We start from the raw sequence: 27145 nt of genomic DNA on the forward strand, positions 1-27145 counted from the left end.
AGTTTCCCACAGTGTCTCAGATTAACATGTCATAGGCACTGTGGGAGATTAAAACCAGTAGCCACCTTTCATTAAAATCGGGGGGGCATCAAAAGAAAACCCAGAAGAAATTATCTCTAATTCTCAAATAATCCCCACCCCCCCAAGCATGTTAGGATGTACTGTAGAATTTCAGATATACAGTACATTTTTTTATTCTGGCAAATTTCTCTTCAAACTTGCTTCCCATGTGCCAATTCACAATTTTCAGTGTAGCACCCACAACTTCTGGAGACCAGTTGTTCCACTGATTAATTGTTCTCACTGTCAGGGAAATTTTTCCTTGGTTCTAGTTTGGTTCTCTCCTTGATTAGTTTCCATCAACTGTTTCTTTTTCCTGCCTTCAGGTGTTTGGGAGAATAGATTGATTCCCCCTTCTTTGTAGCTGCCTCTTAGGTATTGGACTGCTATCAGATCACCCTTAGTCCTTCTTTTCTTTAATTTTATTTATTTACTAGACATCCTGCAGTCATGTGCTCATCATTTGAGAGCTGAATGCAATGAAAGTTAATTTTAATGTTTGCTGATTTGTGTGCATTTAAAGTGACAATAAAGTTTTATTCTAATTTATCTGCTTAGCAACCAGTTTGTGACAGAGTTAACACAGAAGCAGAAGTAAATTGCACAAATTGTTTTTTTTGTTTTTGTTTAGTGACCATGTCTAAGGGGGGGGGGAGAAAGGTCATTTGCCTGTCATGGTCACATGACTTTCAGTTTAGCGCCTACATCATAACAACCAAGTTACTGGTTCCAATTGTGGTTGTTAAGCAAGACTATCTGTACATGATCAGATTTGACTGTAGTGTCCAGAAATCCAAACATCCCCACAAATATACTAACTTATGTAACCTCTATAATTTAATTATTTTCACTGCCCCCAATACCCCCAGAACAATTTTAGACTGTCCTTTGGTCTTCGGCCTGCAAATAAAATATTGTACCCACCCAATAAATACAATTTATTTCAAATGGTAAATAGCACTTTGGATTGCACTCCACCTCATATGCAGAGCCTGAAACAATGGTTTCAGTTGTTATACACCCCGCACCCCAGTTTAAAAGACACCCCTGTTCTAAAAGAAGTGATTTTGTCCTATGAAATGAACACGTGTTACATAAAATGGCACTTTGTCAAAATATGCTGCATTTACCCATAGGCCTCATGCAGCTCTACAACAGCAACAGCCATAACCCGTAGTATATATGTTTTTAACTTGAGCAAAGCAACACAATCGCTATAAATCATATTTTGTGAGATATTAGTTCTTTTAATTAAAATTCCGGGAAATTATTTCATCAGTAAAATCAAAATATAGCTTTTACCTTGGGAGACCACACTTCAAACCTTTAATATTGATTAGCCACATGCTCAGCACATATAGTAAGCACATGCTTTTAGAAAGGGAATAGAGATTTCTGGGAGAGAGAGGAAAGAGAGAAGGGGAAGTAAAGAAGTGTTAGCTGGAGTTATGTTACTTTCTCCTTCCAACTGTGTTTTAATTGTACAAAATGTTTTATTGCCGTGGTGCACATGCTAAAAGCTTCCTTCACACATTGCATGCTTATTTACCACTGATAAACTCTGCTTCCTCGTGGAAACTACTTCTCACTTCTGCTTCAGTAGCTTCTGACATGGTGTAGCCAAGGCTTTGAAACACTCTCTCGCTTTCCTGCCAAGTCTTCTGAAAGTTTCTTAGAAGATCTTCTGGCGAATCAGGAGCAGCGATATGCCCTGAGATGTGCCCTGAGATGACGTCTTCATAGGTCGGAGGTGCCCGTTTGAAGCCAAATCCCGACTGAGTTCCATCGGTGCTCTGTGCGGTGGAGGCTGCGGTTCTAGATTCAATGACCATGTTCTCAAAAGACTCCATCCCATAGGAGCCTCCCACGGGGGAATTTGCATCAAGGCACACCCTGGGCTCATAGGAATGCTGTTTAATTACATGCTGGTTTTGCTTCTTAGAGTTAATTTCCTTTGATTCTCTTTGATGCTTTCTAGGGCATTTTTGGAAATTATCTTTCCTGTTGTCTGGCTCTTGGGAAGCTTGGCTCAGTCTGTCCTTTTTTGATCTACACCTGACTTCCTTTGACTTGTCACTCATTATACCATTTTCAACATATTTGTTCTTGAATTTTCCCTCACTAAATGTCTGATCCTTGAAAGCCTGTAACATTGTCTCTGTTTTATGTTCATAGTCACCACCAAACGTTTCAGGTAGCTCTGGCTCCTTCCTTATGTGAATCACCTGGTCAGATGCTTCATATGTATGCCTAAGCCCTTTAGGACCAGCCTTAGGTACCTCAAAGCCATGTGCAATGGAAATAGAGCCTACGCTTTGTCTATGGGGCTCTTCCGGAATGCTCCCACCATTTTGAGAAACATACATTTGATTTACTTGGGATTCTTCATGCGTCTCTTTGACTTTTGCCACTGCCTCTGCAGTTACAACGGTGTCTTTTGGAAAGGATACTTTGCAAATGTCAGGTTGACGTTTATCAATCTTGATTTGTCGACGGAGGGTTGCGGGAGATTTAACAATCTCCGACCTTTTCTCCACAATAGGAATTGGAGTAATTGATCTATTTGGGATTACTCCTTGAGATAGTTTTACTGTAGTGTCTTTAAGTTTTGCAAGTTGCTCAGAACGGACTGATGACTGATGTATCTTAGAGGTTGGTGTAGTAGATCTCGGTGGGGGTGATGGTGGAACTGGAGTGCTTTCTCTTTGGACTGGAGACAACAAATCTCTGAGAGGAGATTCAATACATCTAGATTCAATTGTGATGTAAGTAGGTGAAGGTGCTCGCATTCTTAGAGAAGGTGAAGAAGTTGTGATTTCTGAAAATCTGTTTGCGCTGACTTTCTGCTTTACTTCTTGGTGTGCCATGGTGTCTTTGGACATTTCTTTAGCCGTCTGCGAATCTTTTCTGCTGGATCCAACAATCACTTTAGCGATCTTTTGCGATGATCCTCTAGTGCTATGAACATTTTTTTTACACTTCAGGGAATTTTTTGAAATCATGGAAGCTTGGATTGCCTCTTCACATGAGTGAAGTATTTTGGAAGCTCGATCTTTAATAACCAACAATTCTTCTCTCATCTTTTCAACACTGTCTTCCTCTGCAATGTAACTTAAGTCTTGCTTCTTTTCTTGTTCTACCAGCCATTCTGGAATGACACTTAAGAACACCTGGAATGTTTTCATTCCATTTTTACTTGGCTCCATCTCAAATTCTTTCATTCTGGATAATAGCTGTTGTATCTCCTCCCGTTTCCTCAACAACTCTAGTATGTCTACTGAATCTTTCTCACTTTTCTGCAGGGATCCTCGTGGTGAACTGGAAGGTAGCATTTTTTCTTGCATGGGCTCCTTTTTTGGCTCTGGTGTCTTATGAGGGCTTTTTTTCTGTTCTGAGGTCATTTCCCAGGTATATTCTCCCTGTCCTTGTAGGGTATTCTTTTCCCGAGACAGGTTTTTATTCTGAACATTTGTCTCCAGAACAAAAGTTGGTTCTGGTTCAGAATGCACAGTCTGAAATTTGTTATGTATATTGATTATTTTTTGCTTAACCATTTTTTCTGACTTACTGCTAGCCACTTGTTCTTTTCTTTGAATTATTCCTTTCTCTTCTTTGAGGTGAGCAACTACCTGGCCGTCCTTTCCTTCCACAGCTACAGAATGTTTTTCTTGCTTCATTTTGTCCTTCTCCATTTCCTTTCTTTGAGCTAATCCCTGTTTCATTTCGCTAGATTCTTTCTCCCCAGTTTCTTGCCTGCCTTCTGCAAACTTAACACATGTTTTTTCCATGTGGATTTTCCCATCCATTTTCATGCAATTACCTGCAGCACTTTTCCTGCTTAAGCTTTCTTTCTGTTCTTCTTGAACTTGTTGCTTCACAACACCATGGACACTTGATCCTTCTTGCTTTTTATAAATCATGGAATCCCTGTGGCCTTTAGGTAAGGTGTGATCCCCGGCGGGAACCTGGATGGTTCTAACTTTGAAAGAGGGGCACACTGTTTTATTATTTGACACATGCAATTGTTCCTCATTTTGGTGCTGCTCTTTCTGGCTCATGGCACATTCTTTGTGGGTCTGTCCTTTTTCAGAAGATACACTCTGCTTTGTAAGATGTTGTGATTCGTGGATGGCCCTTTTCCTGATGTGTTCTTCTGCCAAGCGCTTTGAAACCTTTTGAGACTGTTCAGCTGTGGATTGTTTTGGTAAGGGTTGTAGGGCTTCTGAGATGGTGACTTGAGGCCTCCTCTGGCATTCGGGCTCAGCAGGTGTAGGTGGAACCTCAGAGGGCAACGACCCTTGCAGAGTGATTTCATCCTCTTTATGTGATTTTGGCACTGGCAGGCCACCTTCTGACTCTGCCTGACCTAATCTTCCCCAGCTTTCACTGTTCCTTCTCACCTGTAGTTGACAAACATCCTTGGTTAGTTTTTGTTCCATCTCTTCCTTTTGCAGTTTGTATTTTTCTTCTGCAATCATTAAAGGAGTTTTAAATTTCCGGACATAAGGCTTAGGTGATGCTTGTGTTGCCTCTGCTGGAAGAGAAGGAGACCTAAAATGTGGAAATGTCTTATTCGACGGTGATACTTCCAGATTGATAGTTTCCATAACTGATGAGGCCCTTTGAACATCTTCATTTTTGGTGCAGACTTTCTTCTCTTTTCTTTCATGACTAACAGTGTTCCTTAACATTGAACTTTCTGCCCTTTCTTCTACTGTATTTCTCTTATCAATCTTTTTGTGCATCTGAATAATCCTTGGTTGCATTTTTCTAGATGTTTTGCACTGGCTCGCTTCTAATTCTTTCATAAGTTCTGCCTGAAGACGTTTTGTGTTGTATGGGATCCTGCTCTGAGATTGAACTGTTTTGTCTAAGCCTTTGAAGAAATGTTCTTTGGCCTGAGGGAGAGGTGGGGGAGGCAGATGAGATGTCAATTCACTGTCACATTTCTCTTCTGCAGTGGGTGGTGGAGTGGATAAACCCTCATGCTCTGACTTAACCTCTTCATTTGGTGGTGATGGTGGAGAAGGAACTCTCTGTCTATCACAAGGCATCAATAAATGAGGAGGTGGCGGTGGCAGAGGAAAGTCAATTTCAGATGAAGCCAATGGAAGTGGAGGTGGAGGCGGGGGTGGAGGAGGAGGAGGTGGAGAATCAATTTCTGACCTACCTGAGCCTCTAGGATTCTTGTATGGATTCACAGGATTTTTCACTTGAACCCTCAAATCTTCCTCAGCACCTTCAACTTTACACTTTCCAGAGGACTTCAAAATGGATGTCTCACTGCACTGTTGCTTCCTTTCAGCTTCTTTAAATTGCCTGTGCATTTCCTGTGTGACTCTGACTTTTTGATTGGTTTTTACATTCTGTTCAGATGCCATGGAAACCTGAGCTTGGCTTGCCACAACATTATTTTTCCTCCCTCTGCAAACCTCCTTTGAATGCTGAGATTGCTTTCTGTCTTGTTGCACCTCTCTTGTTTCAAGATGACCAGCCGCTTTGGAAATCAGGCCAGTTGACTGGTTGATCAGTTGTTCTGTCCCTCTGTAATTGGAGCTCTGGCGATCACGTGTTGGTTGGATGGATTTTGCTTTTGTCTCACCCTGACTTCTGACATCAATGTATTTTTCATCTTTATGTTCATGAAAGATGTTTTGTTTATTTCCCGTCATTTGTCTTGTACTCTGCAAGTCATTGGTTGAATGGCCCTTCATCAATATTCTGCTTGCCTCTGATTTCTCTGATCTTTCATTCTTCTCAACATTATTGCAAAAAGTAGATTGGTCATTCACATACTGATCTCTATATCTCTTTGCTATAACTTTATCCACAGAACATTTATCTGCTTTTTCATTGACTTTGTACTGAGATTTAGATAAGGCCTTCATATTTTTCTTCTCCATCTCATGACTCTTAGTGTTTTGTCTTTGATCCAAATGGATTGCTTTGGCATCATCTGTCTTCTTTTGGGACATCATTTCCTTTTGAAGAAATGTATTATTGTTTTTCAAGTGTTCAGTTGGATTGACTTTGTTCTGGGCTAATTGTTGAGATTGCTTCAGCAACATTTCCTTCCTTTTTTTTGCCTCTGTCTCTGTGAATCTTTGGTATTGCCTTAATTTTGTTTCTTCAGAAGTATCCAACAAGCTCTCTATAGCATTTTGAGTACCTTTCACTACTTCTTTATCTGTTTCCTTGAAAGATTGCTGGACTGCTTTTAAAGGTCTTAATGTGGATTCAAGGTCATGTTGGACAACCTCTTCTCTCAAGACTTCATTTCTTGTTTGTATTGTTTTCTCCAGAGATTCAATGGTCTGTTTAATATCACCAGGAATGACCTCTGGTTTTTCTCTCTCTCTTTGTTGATAAACTGATTCTTGAAGAGACTTCAAAATTCCATGGATGTCAGCTTTTGCAATTTCTTCTTTCTCCGTAACAGTGGTCTGATTTATAGCCTGACTTAGGGAATTTAAAGTTGTCTTCAAATCACCCTTTATAATTTCCTCTTTGTCTACCTGACAAGTTGTATCTTGTGGCTCAGTTGTAAAGATTTTCAGGGCATTACAGACATCACCAGGAATTATGTCAGCTTCATTAACTGTCCGCTGTATTTGAGACTTCTTTTTCTTTAGTAATAGTTTAGTGCCTTCAACATCTCCACCCACTATTTCCTCTTCCTCATCTTGATTTTTTCTTGCAAATGCTTCATTTGTCTCTGACTGGAGTAATTTCAAATAGTCCAAAGCTCCAGCTTCTATGCAAGTTGTAAAAAACTGAACATTGCCCCTTTCAGAATCATCTATTTTAGGTCTTTCTGATATTTCATGATTCATTACAGAAGAGAGAAGACTGTGAATTGTACGCTTTACATCACCACCTATAACTTCATCTTGTTCAACTTTATGGCTTTCCTTTTTGTGGAAGAGAGAATAGATTGTCATATTAACATCACCCGTTTCACTTTCTTGAATTAAAATCCCACGTTTTACAGAACGATTCTGATTAAACAGGTTTTTAATGGCTTGCTGTATATCACCTCTCACTACCTCTTCTTTTTCAACAGGCACCGCTGTTGAGCTATTCATCAGTTGCTTTTTGGTCAAATTTACATTGCCCTTTTCATCTTCATTTACTTTACTTTCCCTTTCCAGAATACTTGGTTTGGACAGGAGGTTTATCATGATGTTGGCCAAATCTCCTTTAATAACCTCTTCCTTTTGTATTTCAGGAGCCTCCTGATTCATCAACCTATATTTTGCCATTCGCACATCTCCAATTTCATCTGCCTCCAAGATGATCCCATGAGTCTCTACAACTTTCTGTGAATAAAGTTCCTTTAAAGTTTCTTTCACATTTTTCCCAACAATTTCTTCCTTTTCAATTCTGCTTTCATTAAATTCATGGAGAGGGGTGGTTTCAAAAAGCCATGTGGTGGTTTTTACGTCGGCCTGTGGAATTTCCTCCTTATCTATCTCTGTATCAGTCTCATCATTTTCTTTAATGGAATCTAGAGGCTGGTTTTCAAAGAGCCATACCGCATGCTGAACATCCCCCTCCTGGACTTCTTCCCTCATTACTGTCTGGATGTCTTCGTATTCCGAAACTTCCCCTCTAATTTCATCAATAGTGCGTGTTTCAAATAGCCAGGTACACGTTTTAACATTGCCTTGTTGTATTTCACTGACGTTCACTGTTCTTACATACTTGTCTCTCTGGGTTCCTTCAGATTCAAATAATTTCTTGTTGGCTTTCACATCTCCACCCTGGACACTGTTCACTGTGGGGACGATGAACTTCTTCTCATCTGAAATCGTGTCCAATGACTGTGTTTCAAATCGGTATCTAGCTGAGCTAACATTTCCTTTCTGGATATCTTCCTGGGTGACTGATTTTATAACGTATATGTTTTCAGACTCATTTATTGAGCTCAAAGGCTTAGTTTCAAACAGCCACCGGGTCCCACGTACATCTCCATGGACAACTTCTTCCTTCTTCACTGTAGTCACCTCGTGAAAATAGCCTTCTTTGTCCTGAATTGCATAAAGTGGTTGGGTCTCAAAAAGCATTTTGTAGCTTTTCACATCGCCCTTCGTTATTTCTTCATGGTTGATGGTTTTCTTGGTATTTTCCTCCACGGCATCTTCATCTTTAATCTGGTCCAGAGAAAACGTTTCAAAGATGAAGCAGCCATTTTTCACATGCCCATCTTGTACATCTGTAACAGTTTGGCTAAAGGTCCTTTCTTCTTTGTCCTCTGAAATTTCACCGAGGGACCGATTTTCGAAAAGCCAACAGCAACGCAAAACATCTCCTTTTTGTATATCTTCACTTTGTATGGTTTTAATTTTGTTCAGGACTTCTTCAGAATCAATTCTGAGTGAGTCTAACGGTTGGGTCTCAAATTTATATTTCATGGTAGAGACATCTCCAGGCTGGATATCAATTTCCATAATTCGCTTGAGTTCTTGGTCTTCTTCTCCTTGTATGTTCTCTAGCTTTTCTGTCTCAAAAAGGAAACATGCTGTACGGACATCACTGCCTTGAATATCCTCCTGCTCAACCGTGTGCAGCTTAGCGGTTCCTGATTCTACCCCTATCGCATCAAGAGATTGTGTTTCAAATAACAAGGTGCATGTTTTCACATCTCCCCTCTGTATTTCATCAGTGTTTGTTATCATTGTCTCTTTCTCATACAGAGATTCCATAGGCTGAGTTTCAAACAACCACTTGCACATCCTGACATCCCCTTTGACCGCTTCCGTAGCCTCCGTCTCTTGTTTGCTTTCTTCGTCTTCTACATTGCTAAAATATTTAATGGAGTCAAGAGGCTGAGTTTCAAACAGCCATTTTGCTGTCTTCACATCCCCCGACTGTACTTCTTTGGAAGTTATCCCTTTGATTATCTCCATTTTCTCAATGCTTTCATCAAACTGGTCGATGGGCCTTGTTTCAAAAAGCCACCTGCAGTTCCTGACATCTCCTCGGATCACCTCTTCTTGCCGAATTGTTTTAACTTGATGGTATTTCCCAAGATTATCCTGGATCGCGTATAAAGGAGTCGTTTCAAAAATGTCTTTATTCAATTTTACGGCACCCCTTGTTACACCTTCAACCTGGATTTTGTGTGAGTCAGTATGTTTGCTTAACCAGCATGTTTCAAATGCATGCTTACAGCTGCTCACATCTCCCTTGTCAATTTCCTCCAGTTTCACAGTTCTTATGAATTCTTTCCTTTCATCCCTAATCTGTTCAAGAGGTTTCGTCTCAAAAATCCATTTCTGGTGCTTCACATCACCTTTCTCTTCCTCAGTGGCAGCCATTTTTTGAAGTTTCTCAACATCTGAGCAGTCTTTTAACAGATCCATTGGCAATGTTTCAAATAGGTGTTTAGTGGTGTTTACATCTCCTCCGATGATTTCTACGGTGGGCAAAACATTTGGGTCTTCATTTTCTTTTAAGGTATCAAGAGGCTGAGTCTCAAACAGCCAACATTTTCTGCAGACATCGGTCCCCAGTATGATTTCTTTTTCTGCAGCAGGTTCTTCGGACTCTTTAATAGTATCTAAAGGCTGGGTTTCAAACAGCCATTTTGCCCTGCTCACTTCCCCTTTAACATTTTCCTCCATGGAAATTCCACGAACAACTTTGATTTCTATGGAATCTTTGTTGATAACATCCAGAGGCTGAGTTTCAAACATCCAGTGGACAGTTTTGACATCTCCTTTCTCCAGGTCTTCTCTGTGGACTGTTTTAATTTCTAGCATTTGACCTAAATTGTTTCTAATAACATACATCGGCAGCGTTTCAAAATGCCTTATACTTCTCTTTACGTCACCTTTAATCTCCTTTAGTTCTGATCTCAGTTGCAGGAGCTTAGCATCATCCACTGAATAAAGCTGCCCAAGACTATCCAAGTTCTGGGTTTCAAACATATATTTCACTGTTTTGACATCCCCACCGGTGATTTCCTCAACGCAATTTTCATTTGGCTCTTCTTCCTCCTCGTGGTGAATTTTATTCATCGAATCCAGGGGCTGAGTTTCAAACATCCACGTGGCCGTGCGGACATCTCCTCGGGACAAGTCTGGCATTCGATCGGCAGTTCCTGCACCGTCTGAAAAAGTTGCACTCAGTGCATCCATGGGTTGTGTTTCAAACATCCACGTAGTATACTTAACGTCTCCCCCAGCGATGATTTCTTGACCTGCAATGCTTTTAATGTTGTCTTGGTCGGCAGACTCGTCTTTTATTGAATCCAGGGGCTGGTTTTCAAAAATCCACTTCATGGATTGGACCTCTCCCTTTAGGATCTCGTCCCATTCTAAATATTCTCTTTCTGGGCTCATGCTTTTCGGAGGGCTGCTTTCTGAGTTTTCAAAGACTTGTTTCACCTGAAGGACATCTCCTCCTACTGAGCTATCCATTTCAGTGTGGCTACCCAAGACAATGTCAGAAATATCCTGGAAGTAATCTTTTTCTAAATTCTTTCTTAATTCAGGGTGAATGTGCTTATATAAACGATTTAATTCATAAAGATTTCTTTGCCTGGAATATAAATCCTTGGGGAGAACTTGCTTGGATGGAGAGGGAGGGGGTTCAGGGGACTGGGAAAACTCTGTCATTTCAGAGGGAACCTGTAGTATATCTGTCGGTGGTGGAGGAGGGAATTCCTCCATACTCCCATACTTTGGAAACTTGTTATAGGCTGGGGTTGAGGCAGCAGATGTGTGCTCTGTTTTCCTTGCCATATATGTTCCCTGTCCTCTACTTGTAGAAGTAGCTTCAGCAGAAGAATGAAAATTTGCAGAAGGCCACAGCATTTCTTGATACCCATTTTCAATCTTTAGAAGAGAAAACAATATACCTTTAAATTTATTTTCAGGGGATACTTTTAGATTTCGACTGGACAGTTGACCCAATCTTTTAAAGAGCCAATCAACAAGAGTTCGGAGCCAGCTTTTCCAAAATATCCTTCAATATCAAGTTAATTTCACATACTCTATGGTCCACGCATGAACTGACTCACCTGAAACTGTAGCAGTTTGAGAAATCTATACTAGAATGGGCAGACACCAGTTTTAAATAGCATTATTCTCTGCTTTTATCTCATAGTAAGAAATGCAGCAGCCATGGGCTTACACTTCTTTTTTATAAAAACTGGAATGTAAGAGGATACAAAGTAAACTAGCAAGGAAAAGATTTTAGCAAAATAGAAAAATTATTTTAAAGAGCAATAGTCTACTTATAGATTGGAATTGGTCAAGGTCTATGCTTAAGACAGTGAAAGAATATACTAGCCCATTGGATTCAAAGACTGTGTTTAAGGACCCCCAGTATTAGCATAATAGCAACAGCACTTAGACTTATATACCGCTTCACAGTGCTTTACAGCCCCCTCTAAGCAGTTTATAGAGCCATCATATTGCCCCTAACAATCTGCGTTCTCATTTTACCCATCTCAAAAGGAAGGAAGGCTGAGTCCACCTTGAGCCTGGTGAGATTTGAACTGCAGCTTGCAGGCAGCCAGCAGTCAGCAGAAGTAGCTTGCAATACTGCACTCTAAGCACTGTGCCACCATGGCTCATAATGATGCAAGAGTGGAGGAACAATTCAAAGAATGTCATGGAACAAGTTCAAACTCTGTCATGATTTGTCTAAACTCTGAGCATTCTTGGAATCTCAGAAATCAAAAGTCAGCTTGTTCTTATCAGCTCTCACTACTATTTTGTACTGAGACAAGAACAGTCAACATGTAATATTTCAGGCACAGCAATGGTGGGATTCAATTTTTTTTTTACTACCAGTTCTTGGTGGGGTGGGTGTGGCAGGGGAAGGATACTGTAAAATCTCCAGTCAGAAGTGATATTTGCCGGTTTTCTGAACTACTCAAAATTTCTGCTACTGGTTCTCCAGAACTGGTCAGAACCTGCTGAATACCACATCTGAGGCACAGGTAATCCTCAACTTAGAACCATCTGTTTTGTGGCCATTCAAAATTACAACAGCCCTGGAAAAATTGGCTTATGTTTTGTCTTTGCACTTACGACTGTTGTGATAGGGTCAAGGGCTAAAAATTCAAGCACTTGGCAACTGGCATATATTAACAATGATTGTATCATCCTGAGGTCATAGGATTGCTATTTGCAACCTTCCCAAATGGCTTCCAACAAGCAAAGTCGATGGAGAGAGTCAGATTCACTTAACGATTGCGTGAGCCACTTAACAACCTCAGTGCTTTGCTTAATGGCCATGGCAAAAAAAAGATTATAAAATTGGGCATGATTCACTTAACAACCATATTGTTTGGCAATGGCCCCAATTGTAGTTATAAGTTGAGGGCTACCTGCGTTGTCAAATTTCAAGTTCCCACAGCCCCGAGAAACGTAGCTATTGGTGAGAGATGCTGAAAGTTCAGGCAACATTGTGTAGTTGTGTAGCAACATTGTTTACTACATTCTGTAGTAAAGTCTTGACAGGAAAAATAATTGCCATCCTCTGTGTGGCTTGCAAGAAATTAAATAATAGCGTTATTTGACTCAGGGTGCTCTTCATTAGATAGATTCATTTCTTTGCCAAAATCTGCACTCAAACTATTATATAAATAATGTATAAATGTATTTTATATATTTTCTCCTAGATTTACCGCCACTGCTACTCAAAAATAAAGTTTTGCTTCATGATCAGAGTGGCAACAATTTATTATTTGCTAAATTCTTCTTGCCCCATCTAAGCTAACCTTTTTATTTTTTATTTTATTGTGAGCACTCTGGCCCACATTAAAAATGAAATCCTGTTGCCTGCTCTCAAGATAGAGTGTATATCTACCCAAACACATATACACATTCTATATACATACATAAATATATACCTGCAAAAATGTGTGAATGTGTGTACACACACACACACACAGAGAGAGAGAGAGAGAGAGAGAGAGAGAGAGAGAGAGAGAGAGAGAGATGGTATTCAGCAGGTTCTGACCAATTCTGGAGAACTGGTAGCGGAAATTTTGAGTAGTTCGGAGAACCAGCAAATACCACCTCTGACTGGAGATTTTACAGTATCCTTCCCCTGCCACGCCCACCAAGCCACGCCCACCAAGCCACGCCCACAGAACCGGTCGTAAAAATTTTTGAATCCCACCACTGACACACACACACACACACACACACATTTATCTCTGACCTTGATCTGCTTTGGAGCCGTTCCATTTTCTCGTCCAGAATGAAATGTCTTTCCTTGGGTTGTTTTTTCAAAGTGCTGTTTCAAACATTGTGTAGAGATCTTTGGGATCTCCTCTTTCACAGAAGCATTGACTCCTAGGACATCACAAGAAAACCAAGAGGGTTTTAAAATATTCACTTGAACTAGGTTTAGTCACCGTGGGGATGCCTTGTGTCCTTCTAAAGTTAGGCTTTCCATCCTATCCTGTGTGTTCTCAGGCCTCTACTTGAGTTCCATGATAGACCAATATGCTACTGTTTAAAAGATATTTCATCAAGCAGTGTGAAAAAAAAGCACAGCTCAAAAGTTATCTTTCGAAGAGAGAGAGAGAGAGAGAGAAGAAGAAAAAAGAGAGAAGAAGAAAAAGAGAGAAAAAGAAGAAGAAGAGAGAGAGGCAGAAAGAGAAGAAAAGAAGAAGAAGAAGAAGAAGAAGAAGAAGAAGAAGAAGAAGAAGAAGAAGAAGAAGAAGAAGAAGAAGAAGAAGAAGAAGAAGAAGAAGAAGAAGAAGAAGAAGAACACAGAAGAAGGCAGAAAGAGAAAGAAAAGAAGAAGAAGAAGAAGAAGAAGAAGAGAAGAAGAAGAAGAAGAAGAAGAAGAAGAAGAAGAAGAAGAAGAAGAAGAAGAAGAGAAGAAGAAGAAGAGATGCTTTAAAGACTTTGCAGAATTCTGCAATATGCTCCATTGAAATATTTTTATTCAATCCATTGCAATACCAAAACATAACTAAAGGTCTTAGACTAATACCAAACTTTCTGCAAAGGAAGCTCAAATCCTGGCTCTAATGATTAGGTACATTAATCTATAAAAACATGGTTGAAGGAATTGTGTTCCTATAAGGACGAGGAGTGAGTTTGATGGGCCTTTAATAAGTCTAGTCTTGTCATTCTTAACATTTGTATGGAATATAATAGGCAGGAAAGACTTCCTTCAGATGTCGTGGATCAACTTCCAGCATTTTCTGCTGTGATATTTATCTACATGCAAGGGGAATTTGGAATTTGAGTGATGCCATGGCACCTGCATATTATAGAACTTCTGGTTAACATTGTGATAATAGTATCTGCTCGGTTCTCCAGTACACATATAATAGTATCTGCTCAGTTCTCCAGTGCACATATCTGATACAAAAATGGTTACAGCGAAAGCAAAAAAAAAAAAAAGGGATTTGCTTAAACTGATGAAAGTTATTGTGTTTCCTTTGAAGGTTGTCTAGCAAACAATAAGCTTAAAGCTGATTCACACAGAATGGTAAGCCAGGAGCTTTGTTTGTTTTCAAGCTTAGCAATGAAATGTGAACTGACCCATTATGGCTTCGGTTCACAGTCCTTATCTAGCAAACAATACAATCCTGGCTTAGAATTATGTATGTTCTGAACCAAGATGAATTATACTGATGTCTTTTTTCATCTATCAGTTATCTTAATCTCAAGCTGTGTCTTAACTTCCTGTTTAGTGTTTTCCTTCTACCTCCATTTAATTTCTTGTATCCCTGTGGAAATTCGCTGAAAACCACATTATTGCATTTCAGACAGCAGGTATGCGTAGCACACTTAACTTATAATTGGTAGCTTTACACACATTGCTCTTCACATCAGTAGGATATATGCATTGTCGAACAGAACAAGGCTAATAAATGGATGAACATAAATATAAATGTCATTTATTCAATCTTCATGGCATGACCTGTCCTGACTTCAGAGGATGTGATTTAATAAAATTTCCAGTGTGTAACTTTGGGTCTATTTCCCAACCAACATATATGAGTAGAATGTTTGCTGGGTGAGCTGTTTACAGATTCTTTTAATCCTCAACAATATTCTTATCTATTATATCTTAGATCTTACCTGTTCTATCAATATTTTGAGCGATGGTAGACGTTTTCTTGGCCTCCATGGAAGCTTGCCCCTGATGGGAAACCTGGGCCAAAGAAATATACCAGTGTCAAGAAAAATGAACACCTTATCTTCTACATTTTGTGTGACTGGGGGTGGGGTGGGGGGAGGTATACAAGTAAATGCATGCTTTATGATGTGGATAATAAGATCTCATCCCCCATCAAGAGTTTTCTACAATCAGACATCAGTAGGTCAAATGTCAGCACTGCCACAAATTAATAAAGTCGCAATCCTCTCAATTTAAATGCGTGTACCTATTTTGAAAATACATTCTGCCCCCCAAAACGTCTTGACACTGATGGATTCAGTAATGCTCAATGGATTGGTCCAGTGAACCGTTTCCCCCTCTTCTTTTAGGAGTTAGGAGACTATAAGGTGCATGAAGGCCAGAGCTAGGATTTGTGGAGGCATTAAGCACCTCCCCACAAACCTTTCTTCATATTTTGAGCATGAGTTCTTGCTACCTTTGTGATCCAATTATACTAGACAATTGCACAGCTGTACTGAGAGAATTAACATTAACATTAATCTGACTGGCCTGCCAGTATCACAGAGACCCAACATCTTCATTCAGATGTCCTCACCTGGCCTTTGAGGACTAAGGACTTTGTTCCAAAGAGCTGATAAAGCAGGGCAAAGAAATTTGAGAAGACTCCATTGGCTTTTTTTTTCCACTGACATTTTACATAGATACAAAACTTTGTAGTAGCTGTACTTAATTATTTTCTGTGTAATTAATATTTCCCCCTTCTGTTAAAAATGCCAAGTGAAAACCTTTGGAAGGGTTAGGAATAGGAAGAATTCTGTTTTAAACGAATGCAGCCGAAGGGCAATTTTGTACCACAAGGAAGCCCAAAATAGTTGAGGTGGCAACCACAGCTGTTGTAATCAACACCCTGTCTTTTTAAAAATAAGGGCCACATGAATGTTTTGTCTGCATGATTGTAATCACCATCTTGGCTCCTTTAACTCCCTTCCTGTTGTCTGTCTGTCTGTCCGTCCGTCCGTCCATCCATCCATCCATCCATCCATCCATCCATCTATCATCTACCTACCTACCTATACCATCTTGGTTCCTTTAGCTCCCTATAATTATCTATCTATCTATCTATCTATCTATCTATCTATCTATCTATCTATCTATCTATCTATCTATCTATCTATCTATGGTATTCAGCTTTGTTTGGGTATTTTCCCACGTCATTATAGTTGTGCTTTTAAAGTTGTAGCAACGTTTCAGCAGAATCTCATCTGCCATCATCAGGCTTCTGTATTTTGTTCATCTGTGAGTCAGACTTTCACAGCCGTTTCTGTTTTAAATTTGGTGCTAGCCTACTGCTGTGCCAGAATGGTATTTTCTTCATCCTGATTGCTTGGGAGTCTTGGTCTGTGTTTATTGGTTTTGGAGTTTGCTGTGTTCTGCTTGATTGGTGTTTCTAATATCTTCTGTCTGTTTTGTAGCTTTTTTTGTCTTGATTGGCTGGCAACATTGTATTTCCTGTATTGGAGGCTTTTCGTGCAGCTTGGCTTCGAGTAAACGGATGGCTATCATTTATTAGGAAGTTAGGTTTTATCTGGGTGCCTGGTTGGGGTGTGTTTGAGCTGGAGGTATCAGGGGGAGTCTGTTTGTGCCCAGGTGTTTGCCTGGCTTGTGGTGTGGAGATTTTTTTTGTTTGAGAGTGCAGGCTTCCAGATAATTGACAGTCTGGTGGAGTCATCTCTTCTATTCATGCTTTCAGGTCTTTTTTCAATCTCTATGGCTTCTCTGATAATTCTGTGGCTGGGGTTTTCTATAGTGGCTAGGGTTTTGGTGCCATTGAAGTCGATGCTATGACCTGTGGCTTTCATGTGTTGAACTAGTGAGGAAGTGTGTTCCAGCTTTTTTACTGCATTCTTGTGTTCGTCAAGGCAGGTACTTATTCTTCTATTGGTCTGTCCGATGTATGTGGCAGGGCATGATGCACAGGGGACTTCATTTATGTCTTGGTTTTCCAGGTCAATTTTATCTTTGGGGTTTCTTAGGATGGCTGCTATTTTTCTGTCTGTTTTTATCTATCTGTCTGTCTATCTATCTATCTATCTATCTATCTATCTATCTATCTATCTATCTATCTATCTATCTATCTATCTATCTATCTATCTATCTATCTATCTATCTATCTATCTATCTATCTATCTATCTATCTATCTATCTATCTATCTATCTATCTATCTATCTATCATCACCATCTATTTACAAATAACTCAAAGCAGCAAACATTTCCAATATACTTCCTCCTCCTGTTTTCCCCACTACAACAACCTTGTGAGGTGAGTTGGGCTGAGGGAGAAAAACTGGACCAAAGTCACCCAGCTGCCTTTCATGGCTAAAGCCAGACTTGAATTCAAGGTTTCCTGCTTTCTAGCCTGGTGCCTTAGCCACAAGGGTCTGCCTTTTCCTTATAGGGATTGTTCCCTTCTCACTAGTCTTTGTGTGCCTTTGCTTTGCTTTCCAAGATGTCTGCATATAAGGATGCCTTCATGTTTTCTAGTTACATTGTTTTCTTTGACGCTAAGACAGGACCTTTCTTTTTTATTTCCTTTTTGGGGTCCTCGGAACTCCAGGGATGCAATAATCAAAGTGATGGGGAAAAAAGTTGTTCTATCTTTCCTTCCTTTCTTCCTAGATACATCCAAGAGAACTTTATATCAAGGAAGAACTGTTGGTTCAGTTTCACAGAAGCCAAGTAATTATGATCCTACATTGCAACTGAAAGACATTTGTTATGATATGTACAGAATAACCCTTGAGTAACAAGGATATGCACATGGAAACTTTTATGAGAATAGTTATGAATAATTATCCAGCCACACACAAATACACTAAATTGAGTTAAAGTTTACTTTAAGAAATAGCACAGTCCAATAAACGGTCCAGGTCATATATGTTTAACAGTCCAAAAATATCCAATTACAAAGTCTTCTTACCGGTTGCCTTTGTCATTTACAGTAAACAAAGATATCAAAGTATAAGCACAGCAGAGAACCTTAGATAGCAACAGAATGTCAGAGATACAGAATGTCAGAGAGAGCAAGCTATGATCTCTAGCTCCCTCTTATGGTAATTTGCAATATAATCAACCAATTTGAATATAGTATAAATCAATACAGTGATTTTGTCTTAAAGCTACAAACATACATTGTTGGTTTATATATTGCCAACCCAACTAATTGGTGTACAGATTCCTAACAACATTAAAATAATGCAGGTAATTCTCAACTTATGATAGCAATAGCACTTAGACTTATATACCACTTCACAGTGCTTTAAAGCCCTCTCTAAGTGGTTTACAGAGTCAGTCTATTGTCCCCAACAATCTGGGTCCTCATTTTACCCACCTTGGAAGGAGGGAAGGTTGAGTCTGGTGAGATTTGAACTGCCAAGTTGCAGGCAGCCGGCAGTCAGCAGAAGTTGCCTATAGTACTGCTCTCTAACCACTGTGCACCGACTCTTATTATCATAATTGAGCCTGGAAATTACAGCTCTACATCATGATGGCCCTAAAGCAGGTAACCTGACCAAGCCTGTTTTTATGACATTTTTATGGCAGTCATTAAATGAGTACCGTGGTGGTTAAGCAAACTGATTGTTCTCTGTGGGCCAGTTTTTGCAGAGAACCAGAAGTAAATGTCTAGCAGTGTCTAGCAAAAAATATTGTGAATTACAATCACCTGGTGGTGGGGTGCTGCAAACGACCATAAATTCAGGTCGATTGCTGAGGGCTCAAAATGTGATCACATGACCATGGGGTGGGCTCAACATTGGAACTTCAAAACCAGGTTGTTATGGAAACATTTGTTATAACTTCAAATGGTTGTGAAGTAATCGGTTATAAACCAAGGACTACTTGTACAGGGAAGGGAAGCTTTATAGTACTTGTGGGTAGAAAGTCAAAGGACCGTGCTTCTCCTGGTCTGGGCAGAAATTGAAAGAGTATCTACTTGGGAGAATAGCAATAGTCCTTAGACTTATATACCACTTCACAGTGCTGTACAGCCCTCTTTAAGTGATTTACAGACTCAGTGTCAACTCGCGAAGCTTTCCCAACTTGCTCCCAAGTTGCCATAGGTAGGAGGATGGGACTCATGCCTCACAGCTGCTCCAAGGAATTCACACCTCAGTCAAAACAAGACACAGCCTAGCCAGCCAAAGCCAAGGCCATCTCCATGGAAACCCACAATAGCTGGAGGGAGTTATTTCTATGACCTACAAAATTGCTTCATTGGGGAATGTGATTGGTGACACACTCTGGGGAGGAGGGGGAAATAGGGTCAGAGGCAAAGCGTGAATTGTGTGAAACCAGAGCTGGCTTCACCTAGGTAGTTTATGAACAATAAACTGTTAATAAATTGTTCATAAACAAATAAATTGTTTATGAACAATAAACAATTGGATTTTTCTTGCTAAATGGCTTGAGCCTCTTAATTTTATTAGGGCATTGGTTGGAACCCTGACACTCAGCATATTCCTCCCAACAATCTGGGTCGTTACTTTACTGACCTTGGAAGGATAGAAGGCTGAGTCAACCTTGAGCCAGTCAGGATCAAACTCCTGGCAGTGAGCAGTGAATTAGCCCTGCCTTCTAACCACTGCGCCACCACGGCTCGTGCGATTGGAGCATGAGGATTTAGGGTTGAGGATACTTCACTGTCGGGTCTTTAAAAACAAATATAACATAACAACAGCCTGGCAGTCCAAGGTGAAATGGCTACACAGGGCAGCAACTTGCTGCTAGAGAAGCAGAAGGGGCCAGGCACAGCCGATTGGTACTGGGACAGCAACTGGAATGAAGCCAAGGGTTGGAGATCATATGATCTGCAGGGCTCCAATGGGATCAGGGTTGGCAAGTTGAATTAAATCTGGACAACATGGGTGGGAATTTGAAATGGATTAGCCATACAGGAGAAAGGCAGTACAGTCCATTCTTGTCCTCACGAAGGCTTTGGTGGCTGACGTTGACACTGGGTCAGGCATAAAGTTTAGACTTGCTTTATATTGGTTTGGTTGGAATAACTGAGAAACTGCTAACATGCTTTCTCTAATCATTGTTGGGGGAAAAAAAGGTTACCCAGTGATATTATTATATTCCTATTGTTGTTTGTGAGTTGTGCTGTGAGACTATAACACTCATGAGATGTAGACCATTGTTAACATTGTAGTTCAAAACTGGGACTCGCTCTCAATTTCTGCAAACAAAAAAGCAAATAAAAAAGGGGAATAATATTTATATATGACATTTATATGGCCACCCATCTCAATCACATGACTTTAACAATATTTAAAGACAGAATTAAACAAAATACCTACATTAAAAACCTCTCGGGTTATAGCAAAAACGGGTAGCTTTAGATTTCGACTCCTGTCTCCCAGGTTAGCCATCAGTTCTCATATATGCTCCTTTGATCTCTATGAAGACAATTTGCACTTTTAATTTTTCACCCCCTGCCTCAAATTTAATTATGCCCTTTTGAATTAGGAAGAACAATCTATTGTCTCCCCAGCAATCTACTGCTTTTAAGTGAATGTCTAGGTCCAGTCTGATACAATAAAACCTTGAATTTTGCCTTGATTTTTATAGGCAGCGCTTGTTATCCTCTAGAGAAGGAAGAAAAAAGAAAAAAGATCTGTTAAAACCTGAAATTCAGAATGTGTTTGTGCCTTTGATCATTTTATGTCTCCATGGAAAATGAGGGAAGGTTCAGAAAGAAGGTTTGAGTAGGTGGAAATGAGAGAGAAAGAAACCGCCTGGAAAATGTTGGATGGGGAGAGAGAGAGAGAGAGAGAGAAATACATTTAGGAGAACTCAGCAAGGTGCAACAAAAATAGATTTATAGCTTTCTATTGTGAACAGAAGCAAGATTTTGAATAATTATTTATGAAAGCATAGAGAAGCCATGTCGGATATTGCACAAAGCACGAAATAATGCTTCAAGAAGAGCGGTCAGTGTGAGATTGTTAAAAGGTTGTGTACAGCACTTGTTTCCTTAGAATAAATCTCAGTGTGCCCTGCGTGGACTTGTGACTCCTTAACTAGTGTGATTGTGATTGCAGGATCAGTGACTGAGCTGTGCTTGGATTGCTTGTCCTGGGCAGCTCATAAATGCAACACTGCAAATGTGTTGCTGCTGCAGCAGCAGCTGCCGTTAGTACTAAAAGGTAAAGGTTCCCCTTGCACAAATGTGCTAGTCATTCCTGACTCTAGGGGGCGGTGCTCATCTCCGTTAAAAAAGCTGAAGAGCCAATGCTGTCTGAAAACATCTCCATGGTCATGTGGCCGGCATGACTAAATGCTGAAGGCGAACGGAACCCTGTTACCTTCCCACCAAAGGTGGTCCCTATTTTTCTGCTTGCATTTTTACATGCTTTCAAACTGCTAGGTTGGCAGAAGCTGAGACAAGTAACGGGAGCTCACTCCATTATGCAGTGCTAGGGATTCGAACTGCCAAACTGCTGACCTTTCTGATCAACAAGCTCAGCGTCTTAGCCACTGAGCCACCATACTACTATACCACTATATTGTACTACTATAAATTGTATAAATTGTACTGCTATAGCAAAATTTATTGTAAATGGCAAGTTTCTAGTAGAAGGATACCTTCATTTACATTTGGGTTCAGATTCTGGACCAGTGGTTTTTTGTTTCGGTTGTTCACTCATACTGTAATAAGGGGATTATCACTACAGTTGCCATTTTATATTTATAAGGTTGATTTCAATTTTTAAGGATGAGAGCCTAAGGGGATGGGCAAAAAAGAATTCAGGTTGATGGAAAAAAAAGAAGTATTGATAGAAAGGGGGGAGGGGAAAAAGAAGAGTTTTGTTGAGCATTATTGTCTAATCATTCCTGCATTTCTGAAAAGTACTGTTTTTCAACAAAAAGCCCTTATGTTTTCTTACAATATTGTTATGGGATATTAAAATTTCTTTCATGGTATTTTTGACTCTGCTTTGTTGTTGTGCAATGGTAGTGGATGATTCCTTCCTTCCTTCCTTCCTTCCTTCCTTCCTTCCTTCCTTCCTTCCTTCCTTCCTTCCTTCCTTCCTTCCTTCCTTCCTTCCCTCCCTCCCTCCCTCCCTCCCTCCCTCCTTGCCTGCCTTCCAATAAGCTCCTCTACAAAACAACAACAATCATCATGCAGCCAAGAAGGCTCCATGCTCATTTTCACTACTCAGGTGACTCTGAGGACACAGATAAACCTCCAAGTTGCCTCAACAACTCTTTAAAAGGATGCAAATGACCAGCTGTCTGCAAGTAGTATTAATCCTTCCATTCCCCACCATCCAGTCAGAGCTGAAAAAGCTTCTTGGATGAGAAGTGAAACATCTTCTAAAGAAAAAACAAGAAAGTCCACTTGCCTCCTGAAAAAGCACCTTTGGGACAACCATGACCTGGATGACTGAGAATCTCCATATGCATTTCTCTTCAAAGTCTATGGCCTTTGACTTTGCTGCCTAAAAAGTCCTTATGGGAGAAGTTTTCTACTGGTGTCTTCCTTAGGTTTTATTGAAACTGTGAAGACAGTTTCTCTAAACTCCTTGAAAAATGATTGTGCAGTGAATTGGACACTCACTTCTACTCCCCCTGAAAGGAATTGGAAGAACCCTTCCCCTCTGCATGCAATTTCACCCTTTTTTCCCCTTTGGGTAGAAAAAAAAAAGAAACACAAATGATTTTCAATCAAACCGAAAAAGAACAGTTTAAAAAACGCAAAGAAAGCATTTCAGTGGTTTTGCTGTCTCCGTATAAGCAAGAACACCATGATGTAAATTGCACGTTGGCCAAATGACATAACATTTATTAAATGCTAAAATTACCTTTTCTGACTGAAATGCTTCCAGCTGCACTCCTTTTGAGGTTGCTTCGTTTATGCTGGTTTCTGTCCTACTGCTAGACATCATGGTTTGACTCTGACTTGTCATCTTCTGCAGACAAACAAAAATAATTTCACATTTTTCAACTTGGCAGTAAACGTTAATGAAATCTTAAATCATGTTATTTTTCTTGAAAATGATTCTTTAGTGGCATATATACACTCAGAAACACCAAATACACGAGCTACTCAATTATAATTAACCATATGATTTGAAAGGATAAAATATGAATGGAAGCAGGAGCTAGGAGATGATAAAGATGGTAGTTTCATCATTACAGAGCACCTGAATTTTTTTCTTTTATTATTAGTGTAGTATATGATATATACTTAGAGAACATTGCAAATAGTGACCGGGGTTTTAATGCATTATTGATTTAATTGCCAGACTCCTATTTCCTGGCCAAGATGTGAACAGAATACTTAGAAAAATATAAACTTTCCGATGTTGAGGATGAGTTAGAAGTTCTGTACACAGGTTGATTACCTTTGCAAGTGGCTGAGCTCACACGCTGCTCTAAGCCTTTGTGTGGTTTGCAAATTGTCAGTAGGTTTGCATAACATGCTAAGATAAAGCAATAATTTGTGCCCAACTGAGTTAGTTTCCTATTCGCTACACCGTGCAAAATGAGACAACCAGCAAATGAGAGTTAAGTTAATTATGAGCTTGTATATCTGGAAAACACAGCCAACGTGTGAACAAAGTGTGTGGATTATCTGCACAGTTTTAGTCTGTAAGTCCTATGAGTAGTGTTGCCAGAAGAGGCAATGCCAGGCCCATTTCCAATGATACAAGGCAATTTCATAGTTGCTTGATTCATAATATGAATTGCAGCAGTATGCAAAGCTTTGCCATCGATACAAATTGAGCATTACAGTTCCCTGAATTCTGCAGGGTTTTTAATACATTTCAAAAATTCCTTTCACGCCTGGCTCCAGGTGCTCCCTAAAACTACCAATCTGAGCCTTTAAACAGTGTGCAGACCTGTTTTGAACAGCCTGCATTGCAGGTGGCATCATCAGCTTGGTTGGAAGCAAGATTTGAGGAATATACAACGTGTGCAAGGAGGAAGAGGAAACAACAGAGCAACTGTGGTTAGCGAAAAAGGCTGTTTGTAAAAAAAGGAAGGGGAAACTGTAGTCATTCCCCAGTCAGAACTTAGCCTGGTCCTCCTGAGTCTCTGGTTCTTTTCTGGGCCTGAGCAAGTAGCACTGCTCTCTTTTCTCCCATCAAACCAGGGCACATTGCCAGGTGTAACTACCAATTCAGCATTCTTGCCAGCTGCCTGTCACTTGGTTTCACCTGCCCCTTCATTGTTTTTTGCAGCTGCACTGAAGTGATTAAGCTTCTCTCCAGTAAATATTCCAAGAGTAGGCTGGGTTGTATATTAGCCTATTCTTAATTAGGCTCAAACAGGCTTTTGACTACTAGCTGTTGCTTCTCTTATCTTCATTCCACCAAGTCTGTAGAGTGCTGGGCCAGGAAAGAATGATCTGTGGAGCCCTGTAATGTAACATACAAGAAACTCCTTCTGAATCAAATTTCTCTATAACGGGAGCAAGAGTTTTTATGTGGTTTAGATCCTTTCCTGGCCCGATACAGGTCCTCCTCGACTTACAACCAGAATTGAGCCCAACATTTCAGTTGCTAAGTGAGACATTTGTTAAGTGAGTTTTGCCCCATTTTATGACTTTTCATGCCACAGTTATTAAGTGAATCACTGCAGTTGTTAAGTTAGCAGCACGGTTGTTCAGTCAATCTGGCTTCCCCATTGACTTGCTTGTCAGAAGGTTACAAATGGTCATCACATGATCCCAGGACACTACAAGGATCATAAATATGAGTCAGTTGCCAAATAATCTGAATTTTGATCCCATGACCAGGGGAATGCTGCAACAGTCATGCATGTGAAAAAGGAACCTAAGTAACTTTTTTCAGTGCCGTTGTAACTTCCAGCGGTCACTAAATGAACTGTTGTAAGTTGAGGACTATCTGTATAGAGATGAACCCTGAATTTTCTGCGAGAAAAATATGGGTCCCACCGCTGTGCAAAACCTATATTATTTTTCCCCAAATTGCAAATAACCATTCGGTGTCTCACCTTACGCGCCCTCTGATGATCAAAATAAACTTGCCTGCCCAATTCATGGTTTAAATATATGGAGTGACAGAATGCATTCAGAAAAGTGGCACTTAACTGGCACAAATTTAGCGGCAGCTGGATGGCTCTCTGTCAGTAATACTGGGTGGCATTCTTGCCTTTCTGCATCCCGCAAAACGTTAGGATTGATCACCTCCTTGTCTTTTCCAGCTCTATGACTCTTGAATGATGTAGTAAGAGTCTCTCCCTCTAAGGCAGGGGTCCCCAACTGTGGACCAGCACTGGGCCACGGCATGCCAGAAACCAGGCCATACAAACATCCGTGGGATGCTGGCAGCACACAAAACCACGCCCCCTCTGGTCCGTGGAAAAACCTCTCTCCATGGAATTGCCCAAAACATCCCTGCTAGGATTCAGCTAGTTAGGCCTTCCTTGAATTACACAAGAGAAGGATTTTGCAGTGCTATGAAGCAGTTGGGCACAACAAAAGACATTTACTTACAAGTATGCATGTAAAAAAAAAAACCCTGTTCAAGCTAAGAACATTTTATTTCCTTGTCAAAATGGTAAGAGAGAATTAATTTTTCAGCCACTCTTCCCCTTCACAGCAGATCCCATGAAGTCCTCCAAACCTGATCTAGAAACTTGGCAGACTCTTTGGAACAGGTTTTAAGAAGGGGATGTTATGATGGAAAGAAGAAACCACCAAATATCACTTTCCTCCCCATTTCACAGATGGACGATTTTTTTTATTGGCAGAGAGACACTTGCTGGTCACCATCCAATATTATAACAATAAGCAACAACCAAGCAGTCAGTTAATTTGCACTTTTGCTCCTAAAATTATTTACTACCCTTAGGATTAGGTTAAAGAAGATGCATAAGTCTATTAAAAATACTTCAAATTCCAGATGTGTGTACATTTAGATCTCATGTACGTTTATTTGAGGATATGTTTTTATTTCAGCTTAGGGGAAAATGGCTTCTTCACTTTAGCCTGCTTGCTAATATTTTGGTCAATTGGATGTTTTCCTTTAGCATTTAAAAGATAGAATGTGTTCTGGAGGGGAAGAGGCTTAAATGTTAGTTTTAGATACTGCCCTTATCATAAAACTTTGGATAGAATCCAGAAAAATATAAAAACCAAAAGAATATAGTATCTGTTAATAAATATTAAAAAGTGTCCACAACCTCATTATGGGACAATCTTGTTTAAATAAAGTAGTTTTCAGGCTTTTGTAACCAAAAGGCGAGTTAGAATCAACCATATGTCTAGGGTTAGCAAAAATGCAAAGGGAAACGCAAAAGACTGGCAAGTTCTAATAATAAAAGTCAAGGAGCAGAGTGAAAAAAATGGAACTAAAATTAAATATAAAGGGCAAACTCGTGACAACAGGTACAGCAACTGGGATTAACAATGAAGATATTGAAGTGATGGATATTTTCTGCCTTTTAGGATGAGCCATTAACAGTAAAGGGACAGGCAGTCAAGAAATACTATCCACTTAAATGATTGGTTAACAGTCAACACTGATTTAATGAAACACAACCAACCAACCAATCAATTTTTGGGGGGGGCAGCTATTAGCATATTCCCCAAGTATACGCTACTGTGAAGAAGTAGACGGTGTTTAAATGTCCTGCACTTTCTGAATCTTCCACATGGCCATGTGTGTGTGTGTGTGTGTGTGTGTGCATGTGTGTATACAGTAGATATGTGTGTACACACATACACATACATACGCACAGATAAGCACACACAAAGGCATGCAATGGATATAATGACTCCTTTCAGTGTGTGCACTTTTTTTAAAAAAAACTTCACATACATTAATACAGTACTAGGGTGCTAGCAATAATGTACATTGAGAGAGCAATCAGAGTGGCTACAAACAGAACCTATCGAATTCATATAAAACCAATAGCAGCAGGAGGAAGGGTGAGTGAAGTTATTTA

The 27145-nt window shown here is 40.0% G+C and overlaps 1 protein-coding gene across 2 annotated transcripts in view; it reads right to left on the reverse strand.

Moving 5' to 3' along the window:
• The window catches only part of XIRP2 (xin actin binding repeat containing 2), a 217862-nt gene that overhangs the window by 7709 nt on the left and 183008 nt on the right, over positions 1–27145 (reverse strand). For both annotated transcript variants that reach the window (XM_087949789.1, XM_026674369.2), the window contains 4 exons: positions 23032–23139; positions 15126–15198; positions 13243–13376; positions 1610–10901 (listed from right to left, as the gene is read on the reverse strand). In XM_087949789.1, the coding sequence (XP_087805915.1) occupies positions 1610–10901; positions 13243–13376; positions 15126–15198; positions 23032–23139 (9607 nt within the window). The remainder of the gene's footprint in view (positions 1–1609; positions 10902–13242; positions 13377–15125; positions 15199–23031; positions 23140–27145) is intronic.

This window comes from Notechis scutatus, chromosome 1 (assembly GCF_049901735.1).
Source record: "Notechis scutatus isolate UNSWTSFEM ecotype Mainland chromosome 1, rNotScu1.2, whole genome shotgun sequence".
Lineage (NCBI taxonomy): Eukaryota > Metazoa > Chordata > Lepidosauria > Squamata > Elapidae > Notechis > Notechis scutatus.